The 21,002-nt window shown below is 40.5% G+C and overlaps 1 protein-coding gene across 1 annotated transcript; it reads right to left on the bottom strand.

Moving 5' to 3' along the window:
- Positions 1-6,184: 6,184 nt before the first annotated feature.
- LOC115148371 (zinc finger protein 239-like) lies at positions 6,185-13,880 on the bottom strand (the record flags this gene model as incomplete). Its single annotated transcript, XM_029690275.1, has 2 exons — positions 13,708-13,880; positions 6,185-6,729 (listed from the first exon to the last, which is right to left on the bottom strand). Coding segments are annotated over exons 1-2 (663 nt in total), but the record flags the coding sequence as incomplete, so codon positions are not given.
- Positions 13,881-21,002: the final 7,122 nt, after the last annotated feature.

Raw genomic sequence — 21,002 nt, 5'->3', positions numbered from 1 at the left:
ACATCATATTAAATATATTACTGTATTGTTATCATATAGAAACATCATGGAATATTGTACATCATATTAAATATATTACTGTATTGTTATCATATAGAAACATCATGGAATATTGTACATCATATTAGCATCAATATATATTATTGTTTCATTCAATTTCACATAATAAGGATATTTAATATTTTCAAGTTCAGAAGTCAGAACCCATCACCTGCTATGTAAGAGACAGAAGAATGCACAATGGTCAATGCTATCTGGGATCCTTGGGACATCCCTACCCTAAACCCTAACCTTAACCCCTACCTTAACCATTTTAAATGTCAACTTCAACCGGCTAGGGACGTCCCAAGGATGTATCTCTACCTGAAAATACATAATCTAAGTGATTGATAGTTGGTATTCAGCAGTCATAAAGCCTTATTGACTTTAATAAACTACTACAATAGTGATTTTGTCAGACAGCATAGACAGCAGCTCTACACTTTATTGACTGACTGATCCATTCATCCTTCCATCCCTCCTCAGCCTTCCTCTCCTCTGAAGACCCAGTGAGGGTGGAGCTCAGTCAGAGAGCTGTTGAGGGACTGGTTAGGAAGAACACGTCTACAGCCAGAGAGGTGAGAGGTCACACATGGTTTAGATGGTAAATATTTATGTCCCCTTAGCGGTTCATCACGTCAGCAAAAGGGAATATGTTCCATTTATGTTTATTTAGTGCAAATTGTCCACTGGTATTGCTGTAATTTCTCACCACTTTTGGCTGTATGAAAGTGAATTTCCCCCCAGGCATACATACATGTTCTTTGTTATTACCCGAGCCACTGCCTGTTCACCCGCTATCATTCAGAAGGCGAGGTCAGTACAGGTGCATCAACGCTGGGACCAAAAGACTGAAAAACAGCTTCTATCTCAAGGCCATCAGACTGTTAAACAGCACAGAGAGACTGCAGCCTACATATAGACTTGACATCATTGGCCACTTTAATAAATGGAACACTAGTCACTTTAATAATGTTAACATATCATTTCTCATCTCATATGTATAAACTGTATCTCAGTCTATGCTGCTCTGACATTGTATATCCATATATTCCTAATTCCATTCCTTTAGATTTGTGTGTATTAGGTATTTGTTGTGAAATTGTTAGATATTGCTGCACTGTGGGAACTAGAAGGACAAGCATTTCACTACACCTGCATGTGACCAACAACATTTGATTTATTATGAAGGTAATTTGTGTAAAATGTATTTTTCCCCACTCATTCACCCCATCTCTTTACATTGCTTATTTATATTAGTGGCCTGACTGTGTCCAGACTGTCAAAGGCCCATCCTGGTAGATCTGAACCTAATGCAGCTTGGAGTGATCAGATATCACATTTAGGTACCAGGTGTAACTGAGGCCATAGATGCTCCATATCCATTACATTGAGTGTTTTATATAATATTACTAAAAGTGTTGCAGGGGCAGTCAAGAAATGGAACAGCAAGGCCACAGAACATGACAATCAGAGCTGTGGGAGACCACCTCAAGCCCCTGGTAGAGCCGGGGGTGGTGTTTACCACTCCACCACTCCTTCATTAGGCTGGAAAAGTGGGATTGATACTGTTTTTCATACTAAGATGGACCAAGATACGTGTTGCTTTTACATGTTTGACAAGAGTCTTGATTGGTCGGTCATTGGGTTCATTTGTCTTACAATATGTCAAATCAAGCTTTGTTTATACAGTACATTTAAGACATGGATGCAACACAATGGCTTCACAGGAAAAAAATGATAGAAGAATTTATGTTAAAGTATTCCACCCTGAAACTGTAGAATTGTGTGACATGTGTTAAGATTATAAGACTATAATCTGATGATGTATGTTTCAAAGTAGGTCAGAGAAATATTGACGGTTAGGAGGGAACATGTCTGTGTGGGTTTGAAACAAGTTGATCTATTTCTCTGAAGACTGAGCTCTGAGAAGGGAAGTAAGCCAGGTGTTGCGAAACCACAGAGGTTTCCTGTTTTGAGCTAGACTTGTCAGTTGCAGACATGAAGATGGAGGAACCCGATTAGACAGAAAGAGCTATCAAAGTAGAACATTGCGACAGAGTTAGTGAGGAGGGGCATTTATAAAGTGTATGATATAACCAAATGTGAGGTATAAAAGGCTATGTACATTGTATGATTTTTAGAATAAAGGACTAATCTATTGCAGAATCTGAGACTGTCTAATTCTTTATTAATTAAAGCCTTACAACCTTCTGGAAATAGACAAAGCTTTGAGTAGTAGTTGAGTTCAACCATTGAGATAGCAAAATTCCCATGACAAATAAAGAGATATTTAGTACACAAACATAAGATAACAGATGACTAAACTGAAAGACTAATGAGCATTGATTAAAATATTAATTGGATGCAATATCCAATGTAAAAATATAGGCTTGTTTTTTAGGAGGGGCTTTGAAAGTCACTTTGGGGGTGTCCACAGGAAGTTGACTAGTAACAACAACTGGGACCTAAAAGACACCCACCAAATCTGCCCAAGAAGAGGCAAACAAAATAAAAACCCACACAAAACTTAGACAGTGAGAGATTAATCACCCCCAGATGATTCGTTGAGAGATGAATCACCCCCAGATGATTCGTTGAGAGCCACGATACAAAAGTACAAAGGTCTTTTACAGCCAAGATACACCCCTTTCAACCTACATGACGAACAACAGATGTATAGAACGGGTCACAAGGTTAAGATTTGTATGAAAGATACTTATAATTCTCAGCAGACAGTATCTGCTGTAAAAACAGTACTCTTTGTGTAGAGACCAGGGGTCTGACCCTGGGGTCATCTCTCCCTGGTACCATATAGAACAGAAACATTAACTCATGCTCTGGAATGCGGTCTCTTTAGGTTTTATCACCCAAAACACATTATAAATCTCCTGTCAGTGTTTTCTCCCAGAGCCCCATCCTCAGTAGAACACACAGACAATAGTTATAAGAACACTCTATTCTGTTGCATAAAACAACCATTTGATGCAATAAAAGTATTATAACATAATCTTGCAGTTTTGCTCTGTGTCCACTGAAAGTTGACTAGTAACAACAACTGGGACCTAAAAGTCACCCACCATGAGACCCACTAAATCTGCCCAGGAAGAGGCAAACAAAAGAAAAACCCACACCAAACTTAAAGACAGGAAGCAAACCAAAAAGGTGGAGCAACTAAAGGTGTTGACTCTCCACATGTATCAAGACAACTGGAGCACTGGGCCAGACACTCTTAAATAGAACCTGGACCAGCTCAGGTGAAACAGCTTCCCACTAACGAGATGGACAAGCCAGCACAGGTGTAACACATACTGACTAACGAGGTGACACCAATCAGTGCGTCCTACGTGCTAACGAGCTAGACGTGCTAACGAGCTAGACGTGCTAACGCGCTAGAGGTGCTAACGGGCTAGACGTGCTAAAGTCCAACCTCAAAACATCAATGGAAAAACCAAAGAATGTAACACCTTCCCCCTGTTAGGGTTGAACTGGCTATTTGTTTGTATAACCTATATAATATACCGGGGAAGCTATGCTACAATATTAAGTATATAAACTACGGATAAGTCAACTGCTGAAGACAAGAACTACAACCGGCGACAGGAAGTGCGTCACGAGGCTGGGACCAGCCTGCACGCCGACGATAGGATGAGCAAGTTTAAACCACGCTCCTCCTCCCTCTGACAGGCCAGCATTGAGCGGGAACTATCTCTGTCAGAGTATATAAGGGAAAACAATAGGATGTGACGCTCTCTTCTCTGTCTGCCCTGCGTGGTGTCACAGCGAGACCGTATATATACGACCAACCTATTTACCATACACGTGTTTGCAATAATTAAAGAACAAAGAAAACTTGAGTTACTCTTTGCCAAATAATTTGTTCTAATACCAGATTTGAATTGACGCGACTCGACACCCCTTAAGAGAATGCTTACCACCACAACTTCCATTCCTCATTATAATCAACTACAATGTTTCACCTTCTACAATATAAACATGTTGTCTACTGGATGTCAACAGTTAAAAACGAGAAAAAACACATTTCTAAGTATATATATTTTTTTGAAAATTTCACTAGCTTCTAGAACTCTCGTCATCCTGAAACTCACTAGCTTCTAGAACTCTCGTCTTCCTAAAACTCACTGGCTTCTAGAACTCTCGTCCCCTTGGAACGAGCCCAAACAAAACTCATCTCCAATACGGAAAAACGTGCAGTCAAAATAAATTGTGATCCATGGCAACGCACTGGCTAAACGCAAAACACAAGTCTTTTTGACTGCCCACCCTTGAGACAATCAGCAACCAAGTTGTCCTTACCACAGACATGTCTGATTTCAAGAGGAAACTCCTGCAATGTCCGTAGTAACTTTCCACCTCACTGCAGAGCTTCTCTCTCTTTTCAGGGTTCACTAGATAGGCATGTTGTTGGATCGGGGCCCAGTCCCCAATGTCATGCTCTAGTACATTTGGGTTGGCACATCTGAGAATGAACCCTGATATTCTAAAAGCAGGGCAACAATGCCAATATAATTGTACCTGAAAATTGTCAGTTGGTTGGATACATAATTATGATTACTAAATATTTCATGAATTGTAAATATGAAATATAAAAACCAAATGTACACCCCTTTGTTAATATGTATTGACAATAATGAACTTAATGGTGAGGCATGAAATAATAAAACATGTATATTTTGTCCGGCTGAATGTTTGAAATATGAGGTGATTTGAGTCATGATTCTTCAGTAGTGGAATAAAGACAATTAGCACTTGAATGTTGTAAATAAATACTGGAGTGATGTAGGATTGTTAATAAAATTCATTATAGACCAATTTATTATACTGCGTTCATGTGTATAGGCTGCAAGTACGTTGAAATTAAGTTGTTTTAAAGTCATTGAAAAAAAACGACCCAAAACAACATTTTCAACTTTCACATTCAACTAAACTGAACGCATATTGGACGTTGGGCATAGCCTTCTTTTCAATGTCTTTCCAATCACATTTTTTTTTACAAGTTTCCAAATCAATAACCAATATGCAGAAACAGTTTGGGATAAATTGAAAACCTAAACATAAATGTGCAATAAACACAAACATCTGCCACAATAATCATATTACCTGTATTTTTTTTTAAACAAGCACCTTATAAAACTGCAGAAACGCTGTTGTTTTGACAAGTAGCAATAAATCACTGATATCGATTAGGGGGGAAATCAGTTTGTACGTGATGTTGAAACTAACACAACTAAAAAAACACATGGAAATGGGAGATATCTTTCACCTCACTGGTCAGAGGACAACCTGCAGAAGTCAATCAGCTACCATTTGGAGTGATGCATTTCAATTTAGGGGTCGCTAAACAAAGGAATGCAATACTTATTTGTCATTACTCATCAATATCATGTTGAAATCAATTGTGCGAGAGGAGGGAGATGAGGTTGCACGTCCTGTTAAAATTAACACAGCAAAAACCACTGGTTAGAGGACAACTTGTAGAAAACAGCTAGCTACATTTTGAAGTGCTGCATTTTGATTCAAGTGGGTCACCAACATGGTAAGCGGAACACAACTTTTAACATTTTTATTAGTCACTCTTTGTTAAATCTCATATATAGTAACTCTTCCATTTCAGAGCCTGGATTTTGCCCCTGAGGCTAATATCCATATCATGCTGAAATCAATAGAACAGGGTTCAAACATTTAGGGTTCTACATTGTGACATCATTAAAATACTCCTACTACAATGTTAAAAACATTCTACATTGTGACATTATTGTGAGATTTCATTTCATTGATATCATGAAACAACTCCTTCATGTATTTTCTGATGTTTAATCAGACATCTTTTATCAGAGTATTTCTTCCCACATTGATGACAGCTATAAGGTTTCTCTCCTGTGTGTATTCTCTGGTGTAAAGTCAGATGGCCAGATCTACTAAAACTCTTCCCACATTGACCACAGCTATAAGATTTCTCTCCTGTGTGTGTTCTCTGGTGTAAAGTCAGATAGTCAGATCTAGCAAAACTCTTCCCACATTGATAACAGCAATAAGGTTTCTCTCCTGTGTGTGTTCTCTGGTGTAAAGTCAGCTGGCCAGATGAAATAAAACTCTTCCCACATTGATCACAGCTATAAGGTTTCTCTCCTGTGTGCATTCTCTGGTGTAAAGTCAGCTGGCCAGATGTAGTAAAACTCTTCCCACATTGATCACAGCTATAAGGTTTCTCTCCTGTGTGCACTCTCTGGTGTAAAGTAAGCTGGCCAGATGTAGAAAAACCCTTCCCACATTGTTCACAGCTATAAGATTTCTCTCCTGTGTGTGTCCGCTGGTGTACCATCAGGCTGTCTGGCCGAGAAAAACTCTTCCCACATTGATCACAGCTATGAGGTTTCTCTCCAGTGTGTGTTCTCTGGTGTATAGTCAGATGGCTAGATGCAGTAAAACTCTTCCCACATTGATCACAGCCAAAAGATTTCTCTCCAGTGTGAATTCTTTTATGTATTTTAAGTTTTACTGCAGAGTTGAATCTTTTCCCACAGCCAGAGCAGCAGTGAGGTTTCTTTCCTGTGTGTCTCGGCTGGTGTTTCTTGAGGTGTTCTGATGTGGAGAGACTCTTCTCTGCCTCATCAGCATCATGATGTTGTTGAGGCTCCCCAGAAGATCCACGATAGTCCCGTCTCTCTCCTGTGTGAACGACAAAGTCAGACAGATGGTTAAAGGCCCACAACAGCAGTAATCCACTGTTTGTTTGAGGTAAAAAGTGATGCCCAGATCGTACCCATGAAGTTGTACAACAATTGACTTCTGTTAAATAATTTGACAATTATTTGCCGCCGTATGAAAATCAACCCAGAGGACCTCCAGGTGACTATACACAGATCTACCCTCTCATACCACTGACAGAAGAAAATGGAGATGCTACCACAAGAAGACCACAGCCAGAGGAGAAACGGGGAAGACCACAGCCAGAGGAGAAACGGGGAAGACCACAGCCAGAGGAGAAACGGGGAAGACCACAGCCAGGGGAGAAACGGGGAAGACCACAGCCAGAGGAGAAACGGGGAAGACCACAGCCAGAGGAGAAACGGGGAAGACCACAGCCAGAGGAGAAACGGGGAAGACCACAGCCAGAGGAGAAACGGGGTGAGACCTATGACTGACCGACAGATAGAAATAACAGACACAGTGTGACCATCTTGAGTACCTGAAGGAACTAACCTCTGCTGTAAGTTTTCTCCACTCTCACACTAGCAAAGCAAACGAGGTTCCCCCAGGTGAAGACCCTGACGAGCTTCCCATAAACATTGGAGACTGGGTGAAACTACGAGTCCATAAGAGAAAATGGAACCAGCCAAGATGGATGGGACCCTTCCAGGTGACCATGGCAACAAAAGAGGCTGAGATCCACCGATGAGGAGGAGCCAGAGGAGAAACGGGGAAGACCACAGCCAGAGGAGAAACGGGAAAGACCACAGCCAGAGGAGAAACGGGGAAGACCACAGCCAGAGGAGAACCGGGGAAGACCACAGCCAGAGGAGAACCGGGGAAGACCACAGCCAGAGGAGAACCGGGGAAGACCACAGCCAGAGGAGAAACGGGGAAGACCACAGCCAGAGGAGAAACGGGGAAGACCACAGCCAGAGGAGAAACGGGGAAGACCACAGCCAGAGGAGAAACGGGGAAGACCACAGCCAGAGGAGAAACGGGGAAGACCACAGCCAGAGGAGAAACGGGGAAGACCACAGCCAGAGGAGAAACGGGGAAGACCACAGCCAGAGGAGAAACGGGGAAGACCACAGCCAGAGGAGAAACGGGGAAGACCACAGCCAGAGGGCCAAGACCAAAGGCCAGAAGAACCAACAGAGGGTTCAGCCACAGAACCTGAAGAGTCATCAGATGTCGAGGACACCATCACACACACACTATGGTTGTGAAACAAGAAAATCACAACCATGGAAACACATGCAGGGTATTTATTGCTCTCCAAATCCTACTGGTTCCCTTTGTGGACGGGGATGTGGACAATAATAAATGGGTGAAAGCAGTGACATACATAGGATTAAAGGGGAACACATCTGGCACATGGGTAATGCAACAGGTGACAGGTGTAAACTTTTCCAGGATGGAGGAAGGCATTGGAGCACCTTTTGGATGGATGTGGGTATGCAGTGACAGGGGATACCTCACTTTACCTCCTGGATGGGGGGATGTTGTTATTTGGGGAGAACAGAAATGTACATGTTAAGAATTCTGGTCACCGACCTTTTCAATGAGACAGGTAAAACCAACTCTGGGGAACTGAAACGTGCCAAACGACTCATCCCAGACAATCAGGAAGACTATGGTCATGTCCTACGCCCAGGGGAGATTTTTGGTATGTCAGTCATACCCTCCTGGGGTGTGGCGGTCCTGGGAAAGTGGGTGAATAATTGAACCTATTGTTTACAGGCCCATATGAGTTTAACGATCCCAGGATTTTGCCAACTCTCATTAGATGTCCACAATCTGAAAGCTGTCGTCGGCCACCATGAGTTGGCTTTAGATGATCTTTTGGAGAAGGAAGGAGGACACTGTAACGTACTGGGTATTATTGATCCTGATAATTGTGTTCTGCTCCTCCCTGACTCCTCTGAGAATATGACTGCCATAATGGGTCAGATCGCTGATCTTAGTAAGACTCTCTCAAAATCTGAAAAATCTGTCTTTGACAAAATTGGTGACTGGTTTAATGCTAAATTTGGAACTGAAATGGGGAAAGTTATGTTGACTTTGTTTTCATTGTTTACTCCTGTACTTGTAGGAGGATTGGTGATTTTGGCTACTGTTTGTATTTGGAAGAGAATGACTAACTGCTCTGGAACATGCTGGAGTGATGGTGTTGCTGGAAGCTGATGCAAATCGTGCTGAAGGTGAGACTGGTGCTTTTCTGGTTTCTCTTAATCCCATTGTCCATCCAACTCATGAGGTTCATCCCAGGACTCAGGAGGAATGGGAATATAGACAGACTCACCCCACCACCATTCCAGGACTCAGGAGGAATGGGAGTATAGACAGACTCACCCCACCACCATTCCCAGGACTCAGGAGGAATGGGAGTATAGACAGACTCACCCCACCACCATTCCCAGGACTCAGGAGGAATGGGAGTATAGACAGACTCACCCCACCACCATTCCAGGAACCTCAGGAGTTGTTTCTCCCTTTAGCAGACCATCCCTGGGATCAAATGGATCCTGGGGTTTTGCCAACTCTGTTTGATTTCAGAGGAGAATATTATAATTGAACCTGTGAGACAAATTAGTCTCAGAGGGGGGAATGTAGGGGGTGGGTCCCAAAGACCCTCCCCATTATTGATTAAGGGGACTTTAAGATCCATATGTTTTGCTGCAGGCCTTATAATAAGATACTGTTGCTATGTGTCTAAACTCTGCCACTATATGTTGCACAAGCCATCTATATTAGTCTTTGTGGTTAAGCCCTGGCTGTTGTGAGAGTGTGCTGCAGGCTGGGTCTGAGTCAGACTGAAACTAGATAAAGAGAAGTAACCACTGTCTGGTTTTGACAGTTTGATCTTGTGTGACAGTTTACAATTCTAAGAAATTCAGAGAAGCTACTGTACTTACTAGGTTGCCTTATAAGGTAACCTCAGCTTATTGATACACACATACATTGACGTAGGTGATCATACCACTAGGGAGTGATCACATGTATAAAATCAGCTGGGCCTTTAGGTGGGGAGCAGAACTTACTCAGAAACATTCCTTATGGTCCTGTTGTCAACATCTGTCTGCAATTACATTAAATAAAGGTTTGATTGGTTTACAACCTCTCTAGGGTATGTGGGACGAAATCGTCCCACCTACTCAACAGCCAGTGGAATCCCGTGGCGCGATATTCAAATACCTTAGAAATGCTATTACTTCAATTTCTCAAACATATGACTACTTTACACCATTTTAAAGACAAGACTCTCGTTAATCTAACCACACTGTCCGATTTCAAAAAGGCTTTACAACGAAAGCAAAACATTAGATTATGTCAGCAGAGTACCCAGACAGAAATAATCAGACACCCATTTTTCAAGCTAGCATATAATGTCACATAAACCCAAACCCGAGCTAAATGCAGCACTAACCTTTGATGATCTTCATCAGATGACACTCCTAGGACATTATGTTATACAATACATGCATGTTTTGTTCAATCAAGTTCATATTTATATCAAAAACCAGCTTTTTACATTAGCATGTGACGTTCAGAACTAGCATACCCACCGCAAACTTCCGGTGAATTTACTAAATTACTCACGATAAACGTTCACAAAAAACATAACAATTATTTTAAGAATTATAGATACAGAACTCCTTTATGCAATCGCTATGTCCGATTTTAAAATAGCTTTTCGGCAAAAGCACATTTTGCAATATTCTGAGTAGATAGCTCGCCATCACGGGCTAGCTATTTTGACACCCACCAAGTTTGGCCCTCACCAAACTCAGATTTACTATTAGAAAAATGTGATTACCTTTGCTGTTCTTCGTCAGAATGCACTCCCAGGACTTCTACTTCAATAACAAATGTTGGTTTGGTTCAAAATAATCCATAGTTATGTTCAAATATCCTCTGTTTTGTTCGTGCGTTCAAGACACTATCCGTGACAAAAAAAATCGAAATATTCCATTACCGTACTTCGAAGCATGTCAACCGCTGTTTAAAATAAATTTTTACGCGATTTTTCTCGTAAAAAAGCGATAATATTCCGACCGGGAAACCCTGTTTTCGTTCAAAGACGAAAAAATAAAAACATGGTGTCGGCTCGTGCACGCGCCCCAGTCTCATTGTTCTCTGATCGACCACTATCCAAATGCACTACTGTTTTTCAGCCAGGGCCTGCAAAGGCATCATTCCCCGTTCTGCCGCCTTCCGAGAGCCTATGGGAGCCGTAGGAAGTGTCACGTTACAGCAGAGATCCTCAGTTTTCAATAAAGAGAGTGTAGAAGGCCAAGAAATGTTCAGAGAGGGCACTTCCTGTAAGGAATCTTCTCAGGTTTTTGCCTGCCATATGAGTTCTGTTATACTCACAGACACCATTCAAACAGTTTTAGAAACTTTAGGGTGTTTTCTATCCAAATCAAACAATTATATGCATATTCTAGTTACTAGGCAGGAGTAGTAACCAGATTAAATCGGGTACATTTTTTATCCGGCCGTGCAAATACTGCCCCCTATCCCCAACAGGTTAAACAGGTCAACATTCACAAGGCCAGACAGATTACCAGGATGTGTACTGCGAGCATGCGCTGACCAACCTGCAAGTGTCTTCACTGATATTTTCAACCACTCCCTATCTGAGTCTGTAATACCAACATGTTTTAAGCAGACCACCATAGTCCCTGTGCCCAAGAACACTAAGGTAACCTGCCTAAATGACTACCAACCCGTAGCACTCATGTCTGTAGCCATGAAGTGCTTTGAAAGGCTGGCCACGGCTCACATCAACACCATTATCCCAGAAACCCGAGACCCACTCCAATTTGCATACTGCCCTAACAGATCCACAGATGATGCAATCTCTATTGCACTCCACACTGCCTTTTCCCACGTGGACAAAAGGAACACCTATGTCAGAATGCAAAAAAAAAAATGCATGAAATGAAATGTATGAAATATATGGTTCAACTGTATTACCCCATCAGAAACCAAAACATGAGCTCGTATAAGGCCACTGTTTGTAAACAAATACTATATGGCTGAGGAGTAGGGTCGAGCCAAGCGTTCTGACCTCACAATGACAGTAAAGCACCCAAGCTAACTGGCTAAGGTTGGATAGCTTGCTAGACACAAATGAGAGAGAACCTCACTCTTACCATTTTACTTGCCCTAGCAGAGCTGGTTAGGCGGTTTTCATGTTATCCAGAACGTTGGTGAATAACTGTGCTGCTGGCAACAATTGAATTTGAGCTTTTTTGCTGACGTTTACTGACACCGGCCATATTCAACGGGTGTTGAGTGTCAGTAAATTCATCAGTTATTCTGCGCTCTGGTACTCAGACAAGAGTGCTCTGAAATCGGAGTAGCGAGCCAGAGCGAATTTATGAACGCACCCAAATTAACAATGTCCATTGAGAATGCACACAACCCCTTGGCTAAGAATGACATTAATAATCAAGTCAAGTTGGGTAGTTAGTTAGAATATAGTTAATATACTGGCAAGTTTGATGTATAAGTAGCTGATAAGAGAATTATCTAATAAAGGTAAATGAATCAATAATCCATTATGAATTAGTAGTTATGTAGCATGGATAATGAATAATTAAGGTACTGAATGGTTAGTCACATAAGGTCTAGTAGAGGGCCAGGACAAAATGTGTGCGTGTGTGGTTTTAGCAGGGAGATAAGAGAACAGTAGGCATCTGTTTTACCCGACCTAGAAACTTGGAGAGACTTTGGAGAAAACCGGGAGGTACCTCCAAGGTTTCTCTAATCTCGGGGGGAGAGCACAGACAGCGCTGGATAGTGATTAACGGTTGTGAGAAATCCGAGGAGTGTTTCATATATCTAGTGTTTGTGAAAATGTATGTGCGTTAGCAGGGAGGGAACTATAAAATGTCTTTGTTATTTGGACCTCAGAACGTTCTCTGAATAAAGCCGTATGAACCTTTTGCAGAAGGCCGAGTCCTTCCCTAATTATTAACCCATTGTCTGGGAATTAGTCAAGGCTTATTGATTGTTAATTATTATCATTGGGATAGAAAATTCCTTTGACAGTAGCCAACTAGGTAGCTAGCTGACATACTGGTACATACTGCTGTAAAGATATGCTATGCGGTTTGTAAGGATAGCGTAGCTAACGTAATGTGTAACGTAACTTATTTGAAAAGTCATTACATTGCTCAACATTTTCTTAACATTTGTCATAATTAGTTAAAGCAATGAATTCATTTGTATCCGCTCTCTCGTCGGATTTTGGCTGCATATTTTCAGCCATTTTCAGCCACGTCCATTTCCTGAAGAATTGCATTTTGGGCCCTAAAAACACCGAAATAGTGTCCTCTGCATGTATACTTCGTATTTTGGCGACTGTAGTACAACATCCGGAAACCTTTGGCATACTAACTATATCCATACTATGACCAATAAGCATAATATATAGTATGGTTAGTATGAGTATTCGAACACAGCTCAAGTCTCTGGGCAGCCATTTTGTTTCTGTTTTAAAACTTGGTTGCTCCTTTAAAAAAAGCCAAAATCAATCAACCAAGCTGCAGTCCAAACAATAACAAAGCTGTAATTCCCCCACTGTTTTGGTAATAAGATGATGGATGGGGCTGGAGAAATGTAAGTAGTTTCAAATTCAGAGACAGACCTATGGATGCAAGGACTGACCATCCATGATATCAACATTATAGTTTTAACCATGTTGAGGCGATAGTGTTGATTTACATTGTTTCTGAACATTGGAGAAAAAAAGCTTATTTGGGGTTCTGATGGGGTACAACAGTTGAACTAAGCTCATGAGGCATGTGTTATATTCTTCAAGAATCAATGGCTATAAATAAATAATTTTAAAGAACAAAAATATGGATGTAGCAATTGCAGATTTCCCCTTTAACACCAAACATCAGTTCAACAACTGCAGTTTGTTTTTATGACAGTACTTACGAGTGTTAATCAGGGCATATTCATCGTTAGAACCATTGGATGCCTTATGATGCCCTTGGGAAACCGGGCCCAGATATCCAGTTTCTTCCTCCTCTTCCTTCTTCAATGTGACAGTCATCTCCTCCTCCTCTTTCACTCCAAAAACTGCATCCTCCTCCACTCTGAATGCGTCTTCCTCTTCTTTCACAGTAACATCCTCCTCCTCTTTCACTTTGAACGCGTCTTCCTCTTGTTTAACTGAAACGTCTTTCTCTTCTTCTTTCACAGTAACAGCCTCACCCTCTACTTGTTTTTGTATTGTAACATCCTCTTCTTCCTCCTCCTCTTTGACAAGACCATCTTTCTCCGTCCAGCAGACCTCTTCTTTAGCAGGAGGAGAGTAGCTTAGTGAACTCATGGTCGGGAATGTTAGCTATCTAGGCTAATGCTAACTTATCCAGCCCGCTAGCTGACTAATAACAACAACACCGTAAATATGACAACTAACTAGACGACAGGAGTGGGTTTAAAACACAGTGGTTAATATACACGAACGCGTCTAAAGAGCTTTATCGGTTCGGCTATTTTGTCTAGCAAGCTAACGAGGTGGCTGAATAACTGTTGCTACTGTTGGAAGAAGCGTTCCGTCCAGTAGATTATACGTCACACTAACAGCATCGCCTTAAATTCCCAGACCGCCATCTGCTGACTGGAGTGGGTAACGCAGTTGAGTAAAATGTATATTTTATTTTCAGACTACAAGTTAAAGTTTAAGGTGTAGGAAGCATTAGTTTTTACTCACCAGTGTAACAACACAGTGTGGTTAAAGACTTAGTAACTTAGTTGTAGTCACGATCTGGTTCCCCAAAAGTACAAACAGTTATGTTTTTAGCGTTGTTACATATTTCTTGACTTATTTCCGGATATCTTCTAAACTACCCACAATGCACTATGTGCTACAGAGTTTGTATGCCAGCTCGGTATTTAGCTCCAGCTTGTAAACGTCAGCCACACCTCATGCTTTCATATACTGTGTGGTTGTGATATCTTGTGGGAATGCATTAGCACGGTAGACTCTGCTGCCTTGTTGTCAGTAGGGATGTTACTTTTGATACCGGAGCTACGAGGCCTGCGTCCAAATCGCTAAGCAGTAAACTTCAAAGCAGTGTACCGATGCCTGTATCACTTTATCAGCAGCACGTCATCAATGGCGTCTGAAGCTTCATTTCATCAAACAACCACCTGATTGGTTTGGTATTGGGCTTGTTCGACACTGCAGGCGACTGCCGACTGACTGATCTACAAATTCCCTGTTGCTGCTGTTGAAAGAAGCGTTCCGTCCACTATATATAAACGTCACAATAGCATCGCCTTAAAGCCCCACATGATGTATTGTTACACCATGTAGGAGCAGTATAGACCTAGTCTGTTCATTATATACATCTACATGATGTATTGTTACACCATGTAGGAGCAGTATAGACCTAGTCTGTTCATTATATACATCTACATGATGTATTGTTACACCATGTAGGAGCAGTATAGACCTAGTCTGTTCATTATATACATCTACATGATGTATTGTTACACCATGTAGGAGCAGTATAGACCTAGTCTGTTCATTATATACATCTACATGATGTATTGTTACACCATGTAGGAGCATTATAGACCTAGTCTGTTCATTATATACATCTACATGATGTATTGTTACACCATGTAGGAGCAGTATAGACCTAGTCTGTTCATTATATACATCTACATGATGTATTGTTACACCATGTAGGAGCAGTATAGACCTAGTCTGTTCATTATATACATCTACATGATGTATTGTTACACCATGTAGGAGCAGTATAGACCTAGTCTGTTCATTATATACATCTACATGATGTGTTGTTACACCATGTAGGAGCAGTATAGACCTAGTCTGTTCATTATATACATCTACATGATGTATTGTTACACCATGTAGCAGCAGTATGGAGGTACAGTGGGGGACAAAATTGTTGACGCCCTTGATAAAGATGAGCAAAAACGACTCTATAAAAAAAATTCAAATACTGAGCTATATTGTGTCAAAAATACAGGGAAATGATTTTATATTATACTAATACAATAGCTCAGAGAAAGAGATTTAGTTTAACATGTAATTCTCAAAATGTAGGGGTCTGAATTATTGCCACCCATGTTTTCAATACTCCAGCACCTTCCCCTTGGGAGAATAACGACACTGAAATGTTTTATGAGATTAGAGAACACATTGGGTGGGATCTTAGACCATTCCTCCATACAGAATCTCTCCAGGTCCTTGTTTTATTTAGTCTGTGCTTATGGACTACCCTGTTCAATTCAAACCACAGGTTTTCAATGGAGTTCAAGTCCGAAGACTGAGATGGCCATTGAAAATGTTGATTTTGTACCCAATTAACCATTTCTTCGTGGATGTTGATGTGTCTTGCTGGAAGATCCACTTATGGCCAAGTTTCAGCCTCCTAGCAGAGAGGTAACCAGGTTTTGGGCTAAAATGTCCTGGTAGTGGGTAAAGTTTATTTATTTATTTTATACAGTAATTTTTGCTCATCTTTATCAAGGGTATCAATAACTAGGTGCTTATTTTGATATCTAGTTATTTGACTGAATCAGAAATACAGATGTGGAGTAGATGTAGAGATTGTTTTAAATTCTCATAAAAAAATCTGAACTAATCAAACAACACTTGTTGCTCTTTGTAAGTGTTGATATAATATTAATATTTAATAGAGGGAAAAAAAAGTTTCCCTAAACTGCTTTATAATATTATAATTCAATGAAGAATAAAAATAGTTGTCCCTCCTTAACTGCGTTTCTTCCCTCCAGACAGCAGATGGCGATATGTGTCTTTCAGGCGATGTTTCTAGTGTGACGTATTATCTAGTGGACGGAACGCTTCTTCAACAACTGCAGCCACCTCGGTAGCTCGCTAGCCGACAAAGTCGGAACATTCAAGTTATTTAGATAATTTCGTGGTTTATTTGCTACTATGATTTAAACATACTTATGTGGAAACAACTAGCTACCCCATTTAATTTAATATTTACGTTGTAAGTCAACTAGCTGGCTGGTTAAATTAGCACTAGTCTAGTCGCTAATGCTAACTAGCTATTATCCCCGACCATGAGTTCACTAAGCTACTCTCCTCCTGTTAAAGAAGAGGAGGTCTGCTGGACGGAGAAAGAAGCTCTTGTGAAAGAGGAGGAGGAAGAGGGACTTTGGCTCAACGTTGTCGTGAAAGAGGAAGAGGAGGATGTCACACTACAAAGACAAGTAGAGGGCGAGGCTGTTAGAGTGAAAGATGAAGAGAAAGACGTTACAGAGAAAGACGTCTTCAGAGTGAAAGATGAGGGGGATGTTACTGTGAATAAAAAGGAGGAGGATGCAGTTTTTGGAGTGGAGGATGAAGTGAAAGAAGATGAAGACGTTTTTGGAATGAAGGATGAAGAGGGGAGATTACTGTCACAGAGGAGGACGAAGAAGAGAAGACTGGAGATCTGGTTAACACCAGTAAATACAGTGAGTACTATCTAATAAAACAGGGACATTGATCTTATTAACACCAGTAAATACAGTGAGTACTATCTAATAAAACAGGGACATTGATCTGATTAACACCAGTAAATACAGTGAGTACTATCTAATAAAACAGGGACATTGATCTGATTAACACCAGTAAATACAGTGAGTAATATCTTATAAAACAGGGACACAAACTCTGCAGTTGTTGAACTAATGTGTGATTTTTAAAAGGACATTCTACACTTGAATATGTTTTTGTACTGTCGGAATTGTTCATGACGTCCTCCAGTGATTTTGAAAAAACCTTTCCTGTTGAAAAGTGATATATAAATACAGTAAAGTATAAACACACTAAAGGAAAACAAGTAAATGTTTTGAGCAAAATATTTTTTTTAGACAACCTCAAACTTGAAAGAGTGAGTGATGTCATAGTAAGGCGTTCAAGGAGTTGACTTGATGGGAAGTCGTGATGTCATCCAATAGGAGGCTGATCTTCATGTGAATATTCATTATTTTATTTAAAATCCTTCATGTTCTGTGTAGTTGCTTGTTGATCATTGCTAGAAAGTCATTTTCTGGTCTTGCCATAGACTTCCAAGACGATTTAAGTCCAAACTGTAACTAGGTCACTCAGGAACCTTCAATGTCATCTTGGTAAGCTCCTCCAGTGTAGATTTGACCTTGTGGTTTAGGTTATTGTCCTGTTAGGACAGTTTTTTGTATTCAGATCTCTGAAATGCTCTCTAACTATGTAACATTTAGTGTCTCCTTATGTTACTTTGGGAAAACAGTTTTCATGGGCACAGAAATCCTAAATCATTTCAGAGTTTACTAAATCCAATGGTTCTAACCGAGAGTCACATTAACTTTATTGACAACACCCAAATGGATACTTTCATTAATGCTGTTCTTCAATAATTACACATAATACTTAATACTGTAGCTGTTTAGTTACAGTCACATGTTCAACTATCATCAGCTGATCCAGGAAATCATTTTCTGAATGACAGTCACATGACAAACATCACGACATGCAACAACAACCAAAGTGCTTCTTCATTCATTACACAGGTAAAGACAGTTATGCCGTGCTCCACTTTGAATCCAACATCCCTAACAAATTGATGTTTATAAAGTGTTATTGTCTGCTTGATTTACTGTAGGGTCTCGTTAGTCTGTTTGGACACAGAGATACTTAGCTCATAATGTGTAGAGAACTGTTCCTTGATGGATAGGCTATTGTACAACACACAGAGCTATTTTCCTATATTTGTTGTTAGGTGAAATTATAGGTCCTACAGTAGGTCTATGTTGTTGTTAGGTGAAGTTATGGGTCCTACAGTAGGTCTATGTTATTGTTAGGTGAAGTTATGGGCCAATTTGGCAAACTGTACAAACCCTCATTCTCAAGCTGATGGAAAAGCCAAAGAGCCTTTTACTGGTTGAAGTGTTTTTTAAGCACAAAGTGGTTTATTTGCGATGCAACACAAACATTATATTAAGCAGGACATTCAAAGGAGCCTTACAATTATAATCCAAAGTAGTGTGAAATGCACTCATAAGCAACCTGGACATGGAGGTTACTCCCCTGAGTTTCCCCCATTCACATTCAGAATACATTGTGAAAAACTAAAATCTTCGCTCACCATTTTTGCTCCAGGCAGATATACTACATCCATAACTATCGGTTTCCTCATCAGCAGATATACTACATCCATAACTAGTGGTTTCCTCATTACCAGATATACTACATCCATAACTAGTGGTTTCCTCATTACCAGATATACTACATCCATAACTAGTGGTTTCCTCATTAGCAGGGAGGAGTTTCTGCAATCAAATTGCATGTGCATCGCCCTCGTGCCGCAATTTTAGCAAACACAAAAAGGGGCCTATATTGGAGACAAAAAGTCGTCTGGCACACTGCTTCGAGTTTCAATAACTTTAATAACTTATTTCTAGCCTACCATCATCAATTTTACTACTAATGTGAAAACAAGACAAAATATGACTATTCTAGCTCATTTTAAGACAATTGTCAAATAATTTTAACATTCATTACAGACGTCAATTGTTGTACAACTTCATGGCTACGCTGTTGGCAACACTTTTACAGTGGATTACTGCTGTTGTGGGCCTTTAACCATCTGTCTGACTTTGTTGTTCACACAGGAGAGAGGCGGGACAGTCGTGGATCCTCTGGGGAGTCTCAACAACATCATGATGCTGAAGAGGCAGAAAAGAGTCTCTCCAGATCAGAACACCTCAATAAACACCTGCAGAGATCCACAGGGAAGAAATCTCACTGCTGCTCTGACTGTAGGAAGGGATTCACCTCCTCAGGCATTAAAATTCATCAGAGAATCCACACAGGAGAGAGAACTTATAGCTGTACTCAATGTGGTAAGAGTTTTGTTCAATCTACATCTCTGACAGTGCACCAGAGAATACACACAGGAGAGAAATCTTATAGCTGTGGTCAATGTGGGAAGGGTTTTACCAGATCTGACCATCTGACTTTACACCAGAGAATACACACAGGAGATAAATCTTATATCTGTGGTCAATGTGGGAAGGGTTTTGCTGCATCTAGCAATCTTACTCTACACCAGAGAATACACACAGGAGAGAAATCTTGTAGCTGTGGTAAATGTGGGAAGGGTTTTGATGCATTTACCAATCTAACTCAACACCAGAGAATACACAGAGGAGAGAAACCTTATAGCTGTGGTCAATGTGGGAAGAGTTTTGGACAATCTAGCTATCTGACAGTGCACCAGAGAATACACACAGGAGAGAAATCTTATAGCTGTGGTCAGTGTGGGAAAAGTTTTCATAAATCTGGCCATCTGACAGTGCACCAGAGAATACACACAGGAGAGAAATCTTATAGCTGTAATCAATGTGGGAAGAGTTTTACTACATCTGCCCAGCTGACTTTACACCAGAGAAAGCACACAGGAGAGAAACTTTATAGCTGTAATCAATGTGGGAAGAGTTTTACTAGATCTGACCATCTGACTTTACACCAGAGAACGCACACAAGAGAGAAATCTTATAGCTGTGGTCAATGTGGGAAGAGTTTTGTTCAATCTAGCCAGCTGACATTACACCAGAGAGCACACACAGGAGAGAAAACTTATAGCTGTGATCAGTGTGGGAAGAGTTTTACTGAGTCTGGTGGTCTGACTAAACACCTGAGAACACACACAGGAGAGAAACCTTAAACCTGTGACCAGAGATAATCTGATAAAAACTCACTGATCAAATATCAGAAAATACATACATGCAGGAGTTGTTTCATGATATCTATGAATTAATGTCACAATGTAGAAAGTTTTAACATTGTAGTAGGAGTAGTTTAATGATGTCACAATGTAGAACCTAAACGTTTGTCCCCTGTTCTATTGATTTCAACATGATATGGATATTAGCCTCAGTGGGGAAATCCAGGCTCTGAATTGGAAGAGCTACTATTTATGTGATTTAACAAAAAGTGACTAACAAAAAAATTGTTGTTTTACACTTACCATGTTGGTGATGCACTTGAATCAAAATGCACCACTTCAAAATGTAGCTAGCTGTTTTCTACAAATTGTCCTCTAACCAGTGATGTACACATTATTCCCAGATTCCGTGTGTTTTTTTTAGCTGTTAGTTTTAACAGGACGTGCAACCTCATCTCCCTCCTCTCGCACAAATTATTTTAGCGATGAGTTATGACAAATAAGTGTCGTGTTCCTTTGTTTAGCGACCCCTAA

This window comes from Salmo trutta, chromosome 15, assembly GCF_901001165.1.
Source record: "Salmo trutta chromosome 15, fSalTru1.1, whole genome shotgun sequence".
Classification (NCBI taxonomy): Eukaryota; Metazoa; Chordata; class Actinopteri; order Salmoniformes; family Salmonidae; genus Salmo; species Salmo trutta.
Note: the sequence above shows the minus strand (reverse complement) of the source record. Positions and strands in the feature narration are given on the sequence as shown.